Source organism: Rhinopithecus bieti, unplaced genomic scaffold, assembly GCF_001698545.2.
Source record: "Rhinopithecus bieti isolate Rb0 unplaced genomic scaffold, ASM169854v2 scaffold_37463, whole genome shotgun sequence".
Taxonomy (NCBI): domain Eukaryota; kingdom Metazoa; phylum Chordata; class Mammalia; order Primates; family Cercopithecidae; genus Rhinopithecus; species Rhinopithecus bieti.
Genome location: NW_016815818.1, coordinates 715338 through 723827, shown reverse-complemented (window position 1 = coordinate 723827; position 8490 = coordinate 715338). Strand labels below are relative to the sequence as shown.

Genomic DNA, 8490 nt, shown 5'->3' with positions numbered 1-8490 from the left:
GGCGCGCCGCCCGCCTCACCTGGCCTAGTCTCCGCTGGGGCCGCCGCCCGCGCCTCCCCGGGCCACCCCAGCTCCGCCAGGCCCCCCAGGGCCCGGGCCCTTCCGGCCGCGCTCTCCACTCTTTATCTTCTTCCGAGCCATGTGGCCCCGAAAACTCGCCTGGATTTTGGCGGCGGCCGCGTTGGCGCCGGGATCGTCCAGCGGGATGTCTAGAATGTCGTCGTCCGGCTTGGAGCAGGCGTTCTCCTGGGGGCGGAGCAGGAGGGTTCTTGTGGGGTCACTGTGTCTTGATCCGCGGGAGTGGGGTAGGAAGAGCCCTGAGGGACTGGGACTATGGCGATACGGGGGTGGGAGGTGCAGAGAGGGGTGTCGAGCCTGGAGCAGGGCTATGGCAGGGACACGCACTGGGGCATGGGCAGCGACAGGCGAAGAAGGTTCAGAGCCAGGTGGACAGTTGTGTCTTAATTCAGGAAAGAGAAGTGCAGGCAGGACTGGGTGCGGAAGAGCCAGGCCCATCACCAGCACCGAGTTAGGGGTCTGCAGAGCTGATTGGAGAGTGGTTTGGAGGAGCAAGGAAAACAGCGGCAGGCACTCCTGGAGTGGCCGCCTGTCCCCCTGCTCTCAGAGGGTAACTCCAGCTCAGAAGGACCCAGTCTGAGTCCAGGGTTTTCCATGGAGAGGGTGGAGAAGCCTCAGTCCGCCAGCCCTCTCCCCAGTAGAAATGCAGGAATCTCACAGCTGGAATTAGGGAGAAGTTGGGGATACTAGTCAGTGAGTCAGCCTCCCCCGACCTAAGACTAGAGGCCCAGAGATTGTTTTCCTATTGACTCTTGATTTTCCACTGCCCAAGGATGAACTCAGACACAGGAGATAGGAGATGATTTAGATGAAGTGATAGAGAAAAGTCTTCACTCCAAGAAAAAAAAAAAAAAAAAGAAAAGGAAAGGAAAGGAAAAGACCAGCAGGAGCAAGAAGCCCTTCCCAGGGTGTGCTTCTGACGAAGAAAGGAATTATGGTAATAACTACCACTTAAGCACTTATCTTGTTCCAGGTGCAATAACAGTGTTTTACAGGTATTATTTTATTTAGTCCCTCAAAATAAAGCTATTACGTACCTTTTTATGATTACCCCTAATAAAACTAATGATTAGACTGTTTAAAAACCTACCTGGGTCATACAGACAGTTACCAGTGGACCCAAGATTCAAACCTTTGTATTTCAGAGTCCAGAATATATTTTTACCCCTACTTTTTAGGACAAGCAAATGCAGCCCAGTCAACCAACCAAGGTCTACCATTTGCTATAGGTGTGTGGCCTTCGGCAAGTTATCTCATCTTTTCCTATCTCAGCTCCTTCCTCTAAAATATCAGGATAATATTATCCACCTCTATGGGTTGTGGGGAAGAATAAACAGCATGATATGCATAAAGTCTCTTGCACAACCTAGCTGCTCAATAAATGGTAGCTCTTATGATTGTCTTAAAGATAACATTAAGTTAATGTGAAATAGTTGTTTTTGCAGGCCAAAAGTGGTCATATAATAACAATTTCATATGGTTCAACCTACTAATAATTAGGCCCACCTCTATGCTTCAAACTAGGTTTCTGTTTCTCTGAGAGCCTGCCCTGGCTGAAAGTAGAAGGGGTTGGGGGATTGATGGTATAGATTGCAGAAGAAAGGCTACGGAATGGAGAGCAATCCAGCCTCTGAGCCCCTTTGTTGCTTAACATTACTTGCAGTATTAGCGTGGGTCAGGATGGGGATGGTTACTATGAAGTTGGAAGGACATTTCTGCTTTGATCTGGCTTCTAGGAATTTGCCTCCTCCTCCTTCTTCTTCTTCTTCTTCTTTTTTTTTTTCATGAAGTCTTCCACTGCTTTGACTATCTTTTTCTTCTAGGACATGAGATGACCAAGGTTTCACATAATAATGGTAATTCAGTTCTGCACATTTGCTCTCCCTGCCATATCCATCCAGTTCATAGAAGTGGACAGGATATGAGCAAGGCTTCAGTGATCACTGTCCTAGCCAGATTCTGCCCCAGGGGCACAAGATTAAACTCCAGATGCCCAAGCCCCGGCTTAAAAATGGCTCCCCTCGCCATGTTTCCCCAGGTTAGCCTCATTTCCTGGGCTTCACATTCTTCCATTTGTGCTCAAGATGCCCACAGTCGATTTAAACACAGGTAAAAGGAGTTACATTTTGGTAGAAGAGCCAAAAAAACCACAAATTACAAAAAGGCAGGTATGGTTGTGGAGGGCCCAGCACAGGCCTAGAGTGCTCAGATAAGACTCCTTTGGAATGTTTTATTCTTAGAGCTCAAGTCTTTCTTGAGATATCCTCAGGGAACAGTAAGGGTTCTTCTCAAAAGAGGGTGACAACCATAAAAAAGCATTCCTGACCTACCTCTCCTCCTTGGCCTTGCAGCTGTGGAGGAGTGGGAAGGTTGAGTGGAGGAAGGGATATCTGCCTCCAACCACGCTAGACCCGACCTGCTGTCACCACCCGCCCCAGCTGGATCCAGAATGGAAACCTGGAATAGCAGGCAAAGCCACCCCCGACACTCCATGTTCCTCCCCAGAACCAGCTCCCTCTCCTTCAGCTGAATTTTCAGGACAGAGCTGCCAGGTTGCCAGTCCACAGGTGGAAGAGGAAGGGAATTAAAAGGACCTGCGAAGAGGTTCATTGGTCATGGTGTCTGGCTGGTGCCTTTCAAAGCTATGGTTGTTGGTGTGTGCCTGAGAGTTCCATAGGAACTAGGGACTTCTGGGAGGGAGGAGGAGATGGAAGGGGCCCTGGTCAGCAAAGCACGAGCCAAGGCTTCTAGTCCCAACTGGGCACATTTCTGAGAGTCTCATTTTCTTCAGCCACAACTAATGAATAAAGTCTCCTTCAGCTCCCAAATCCGAATAGCTTTAAGGATTTCCCCTGCTTGCTGCTTGTTGTATGTCAGGCCCTGTACTAAGTGCTTTGCACATATTACCTCATTTAATCCCCATTTTGAGAAGTCAGGTAACAGCCTCTGAGACATTTTGTAACTTTCCTAAGGTCACTCAGTTGACAAATAGTGAAGTGATCGATTCAGTAGCCTCTGCTGCTAGCCATTGCCTCAGGGCAGGTAATTATTTCTATGAATTCAGCAGGGCCAAGCCAACTAGACTAAGCAAAAGAAATGAGTAGGATCAAAAAAAAAAATGTTTCTCTCATGTGCTTTTTCATGCGCAGTGAATGCAGGGAAAGTCATATATATATGGCTATGTAAATCAGCAACTGCAATATTTGAATCAACAGGAATAAAAAACCATTCCTCTGTCTCTTAAAAAAAAATAGGCAGATCTGTTTTCTTCTTCCTCATTTCTATTTGAGCCTCTGTACCAAGGAGAAATGAGAATAAGGCAGGACTAGATTCTTCCCAAACACCAGGTGATGCGGTCAGTGAGGAGAGCTCCAGAATCAAAGAGGAAGAGGGACCTGCCTCTAGCCCCCAAGAGGTATGCTGTTCTTCCTACACATCTCAGCTCCCTCCCAGCACTGAGTCCTGCCCTCCACAGAAAAGGGAAGAAAATGCCCCCCCCAAGCCCTGCCCTTCCCCAACCCTCCATCCATCACCCTTTCTTCTTCTTCCTGTCCTCCTGCACAGTCTGATATTGGTGCTCTCTCTTGCTCAGCCCTAAGCCCTGCAGATCTCTAGGACAGGGCATGACTTGGGAAGGCTCCTTTGTACAGGGTGCACTGGAGGAGGTGCCCCAGGCCCTGGGCCATGGAGATAATTGTGTATCTGCTTCTTCTTTACCTTTTGGGTGGGTAGCCTTTCCTTTTTTAAGGGACACTGACTCGAACCATGTCTACTAATCCTTCAGTATGGTTCACTGGGCACTCAAGAGCAATAGTTCTAGGAAGGGACCCCCACATCCTACTCTAATTACTACTGCAGACACAGAGGAGACCAATTCCATTCCTTCCCTGGCCTCTTGGATTCTTTGTTTACTCACCTCTTTCCAGTGACCATGTCTCCCACTTCCCCTTTCCCAGCAACACTCCCCTCTCATCCTCACCTCTCCCCTCCCCCCAGCTCATTTCCCAGAACCCACCATCCATTTATCTTCTCTACTTTACACAACACTGCTGGGAGGAGGGGCTCTTCCTCAGTGGAGCCCAGGAACCTCCATGAGGAGCCCATTTCTCCCTTCACAACCAAAAAATTGCTTCCTGTAGAATAACAAGCAGAGGGAAAAGGCTGGAAGGAGATATGTTATTGGGGTGTTCTTCAGGGGGTGGGACGGTAGGTGACTGACATATTTCTTTTTCATACTTTTCTCTAGTTTCTACGTTTTCTGTTATGAGCAGATTACTTTTATAATCAGTAAATGTTTAGAGGAGAGGTTAAAGCACAGCTCTTCGAAGACAGGGCCATGTTTGAATCCTGCCTCCACACTTAGGAGTCATGCTTCCTTGGAAAAATCTAACTTTCTAAACCTCAGTTGGCATATCTGTGAAATAATACCTACCTCACAGCGTTGTTGCGATGATTAAATATAAAGTGCTGACTACAGGGCAGGCATTCACAAACTGGCAACTATTATTGAAACTAATAGGAGTTAAAATCGCAGCAACCACCACTTGCCCCTAAGTTTTCTCTGCCTCTTTGTACCCAGACATGGGAAAGTCTCATTTATTATAGTACTGGGCTATCCTTTCCTTCCAAAGCTCACTTTTTTTCCCTTTACTGTGCCAGAAGGTGGCAAAGTCAGTAACCTCGTGTATTATTAGCTGGTTGGCTGAATGACTGAAAATACAAGGACTTTGGAATAGTCTTTCTCCGAGTGCAGAGGCAAAAAAGAAATACGCAAACAAATAAATTTCATATACGTATGATCACTGTACTCTTCCAGTGAGGCAGGAGCCAGGGCCTGTGCCAGGCGCTTTCATACCGAGTCACCTTAACAGCAACCCTCTCGGGCGCTGGGCACTCGCAGTACCCCGGTTTCCGCGTGGGCGCTGACAAATTGCAGACACTTCCTTCCCTCGCCAGCAGGGCTCTCTCGCGGTCACTTCACCCAGCCCCTTCCGAGCGAGAAGGCCTTGGGGGCCGGGACAACCCCTCCCTAGAACCACCCTGACTAGGCTCTTTGCAGCAAGCATCACTAACCAATATGGACCAGCCTGCGCTGCACAGGGAGCTTAGGCGATCGTTGGAGGGTCATGAGAATCAGCCTGTCCGCCCACCGACGGCGGCAGGGGATGGGGAACGGGTTGGGGGCCAAATGACAGGAGAAAGGAGTCGCCGCAGTGTCTCCAGGCGATGGTTTCCGGCGTCCCACTGGGGAGGAAGTTCCGCCTGTCACCCAACCTGCAGTTCCCCTGTTGCAGAGCCCTGCCGAGCTCCCAGTCCAGCCTAGGCTGCCTGGCGGATGGGCGCTCAGACGCCCCCGCGAGTTGAGGAGCATTTTTCCTACGGCTTCCAAGTCGGGCGGGCGCCTTCCACCATCCACCACCCACGTCTCGGCAAGGACCCCTTTTCTTTTCGCTCCTAGGTCTTCCGCATCCACTTCCATTCCTCACTCGCCCTTCAGGGCTTTCTCAGGCGCCTCTCGCAGCAGACCCCGCCAAGTGCCCCTCCCCCGGGCCCTCTAACTTACGGTGCAGCAGTCCATGCTGGTGTCTGGGGTCCTCGGCGGGGACGAAGGCTGGCGCAGGGCGGGGGTGGGGTCTGTGTGGTGCCGGGTGGGGGCTCTGGGGCAGTCGGCCGCCAGCCGACCCGCGCCGAACCTGCAGCTCAGCTCTCGGGTCCGGTCTCCCGCGCTCGGCTCCGCTCGCGAATGTAACCTGAGCCCCGCGGCCGGGAAGCCAATCAGGAGCAGCCTCCGGCAGGGTGGGCGGGGAGAAGTGGAGGGAGGACCACGCCCTCTCGCGGCTGTCTCCGCCGCGCTCCCGCTCCTGCCCCAGCCCCTCCGCCTACACGCTTGTATCCAAGCCTCCTACACACTTCATCCTCCCGGGCGCAATCCCCTGGCGTGCTAGGCGGCAGACTGCCAGGCAGATGTACGCCGGAGTAGGCAGAAGGAGGACCCCGACGCCCCGAGCACAAACACCCACATCTGGGTACAGCACCCCCTCCCGCTTATAGAAAACCACGCACCCCTCACCCACCCCTCCACACTTCCACAACCTAGCAGGAGTCCCAAATATGGCTCCCTCTAACTTCACTCCCCCTCAGTCCGCAAAGAAAGGCTCCCTAAGACGTGCGGTAAAAAGGTCTCATCATCACTCCTGCTACAGACGGAGAAACCTGTTGGTACAACCTGACGATGGGCATGCGTCCACACAAAGGCTCACAAGCCCCACATGTCCACATATGATTTTCCCAGGCCTTCTTCCAACATACAGACACTGCAGACACAACCTGCAAAAATAACTACGCAGCCCTTCAGTTTCAGGTGAATGTGAACACCCTGTTGTGGGCGCCCGCGCGCTCACGCACACACACGGTCACCCAACTCAAGCTGTCAGCATGACATATCTATTATTGATCTGTCTATATGAGCTGCAGCAAACAAAATCATATATGCACAACACCTATTTTTTATGCATTTATATATGGGAACCGACTTGGAAGAAGTATCCTCCTCCCTTTCATACCAGACTCGGCCTAACCTTTTGATCTACTGCCTCAGAATAAGACAAAAGCTGGCCATACTCGCCCTTGCTCCTGGGAAGAAGAAAAATACCCTAAACCCAAGTATAGAGAATTCGAAGTAATTGGCTCTTGGGTCCAAGATGAGGCAGGATGTGGGCTTCGTGAGAGGCTGGGAAGGGGAGCTATGGAAAGAGCATCTGGGAGGGACAGCCTGCCACTGTTGTGGTCGTCAGCCTCCCCCAACTCGGCAGGGTACAAGAGCTGGCAGTGTGGCTTGTTATGTGGGTAGGGTAGGCCTTCTCTGAGAAAACTAGAAAGTCTTTCTCAGCTAAGGTCCCAGAGAAGGGAAGGAGGAAAGGATGGCTGCTGCTGGGAGCAAAGGTGGGAAATGCCCTGTGGCTTCGGGTGGGACAGCAGATCCTGAGACAGGTCTACTGTGCATCCCCAGCCCCTGGCCATGACCAGGAACCACATGGCAGTGACATGCTTCCTTCCCACCTAGATGTTTGGGCCCGAGGCTCTGCTTGCCAAGGGAAAAATGTGTGGGAGGGAAATGCCTGTGTCCATTCAGGGTGGGGATAAGTTTAGCCAGCTTGCGGTCCCAGGCTGAGCTGGATGCTGGCCGGGATTCCAGGGCTTGGGGTGTAGGGGTGTCTCTCCCAGCATGTTTGGGACCCACCCACTTTTGTAATGAAAAATCTGTTCCCCAATCTGTCTCTGGCACATCCTCCATCTCCCCACCTCCACCAAATGGCCAGATGTCCTGGGAACTCAGGCCCTTGTCTAAATGATGGGCACATCTGTGACCTTCGGTTGTACCAATTCCTGCTGGACTTCAACTCCAGAATCCAGAGAGGAGAGGAAAGGGGGAAATTAGGGGACAGAGTGGATACCAGGCCTAGACTCTGTGCTTTTCTCTTCCCAAATTAGAGCTGAGGAATTCGGGATTTGGTGAGTTTGCAGTAGTCTCCCAAGTTGCTAGGCAACATCCCTCTGCAGACTGCACTGCCTCTGGGCCCTTCCTCCTGCTGGTCAGAACTGAAGTGGGGGTATCTTTACAACACTCCCCCCCCACCAACTCCCACACAGGCAACACAGCCCTTCCCTCTTCCTGAAGGACACCTTTGTGTGGGGTGAGGCTGTCTCTGAACACTGGAGGGCCCATAGGAGAACAAATACGGCAACTGTCAGTTCCATCCGCAAAGCAACCATTTCAGCAACAGCCCACTCAGGGCGCCTACGCAGAACTGGCCACAGTGCTGGCCCTGGGGGATGGGAAGGCTCTGAGGTGAAGAAAAGACAGAGAGGAAGGCAGAGCCTGAGATGAGAAGACAGTTACTCACAAACTCGAATACCAGTGGCAGGAGCAGCAACACATATGGCCTCATAGAAATTACACACACACACAGACCCACAGATGCAGACACACACACTGCCCACACACCCAGAGACACACACCCTGCACGCGTTGTCACCCACTGACATCCAAAGACATGCTCAGCGTGGGCCCCTTAACCACTGTGGGGCCGGGGCATCCACTAGCTCTAGTGAAAAGTCCCTCCTCTGAGCCTCTAGGTGGCTGGGGTTTGTCAGCAAGGTGGACTGGTAGGACTCAGCCTGTGATACTCAAATAGATGAGCTAGGAGAAAGGACAGATGCAGTAAGGGATGGCTGGGTCTGCCTCTGCAGGCTCTGGTCTTTGGCAGAATGATGCCAAGTTATACTCCCCATGGTAACCTGCCTGGCCTAGGGCCTGGGTGCCACTGGTCAACATTTGGAGTATGACCTACTGGCCAGATGGGCTTCGACTCGTAGTTGTTCTTGATTTTTCGAATTTTAAAGCTTCTCATC

General features: G+C 51.7%; 1 protein-coding gene and 1 long non-coding RNA gene across 3 annotated transcripts in view; one reads left to right on the top strand and one right to left on the bottom strand.

Moving 5' to 3' along the window:
- The window catches only part of LOC108516382 (uncharacterized), a 3830-nt gene extending 919 nt beyond the window's left edge, over positions 1-2911 (top strand). The window contains exon 3 of the long non-coding RNA XR_001881805.1: positions 2430-2911. This is a non-coding gene — a long non-coding RNA (uncharacterized LOC108516382). The remainder of the gene's footprint in view (positions 1-2429) is intronic.
- The window catches only part of NRGN (neurogranin), a 7448-nt gene extending 1619 nt beyond the window's left edge, over positions 1-5829 (bottom strand). The window contains exons 1-2 of one of the 2 annotated variants that reach the window (XM_017853815.1): positions 5642-5829; positions 20-246 (exon numbers count right to left, since the gene is read on the bottom strand). In XM_017853815.1, the coding sequence (XP_017709304.1) occupies positions 25-246; positions 5642-5656 (237 nt within the window). In that variant the 5' untranslated portion in view covers positions 5657-5829 and the 3' untranslated portion in view covers positions 20-24. The remainder of the gene's footprint in view (positions 1-19; positions 247-5641) is intronic. The other variant, XM_017853814.1, reaches the window with a different exon arrangement.
- Between the last annotated feature and the right edge of the window lie 2661 nt (positions 5830-8490).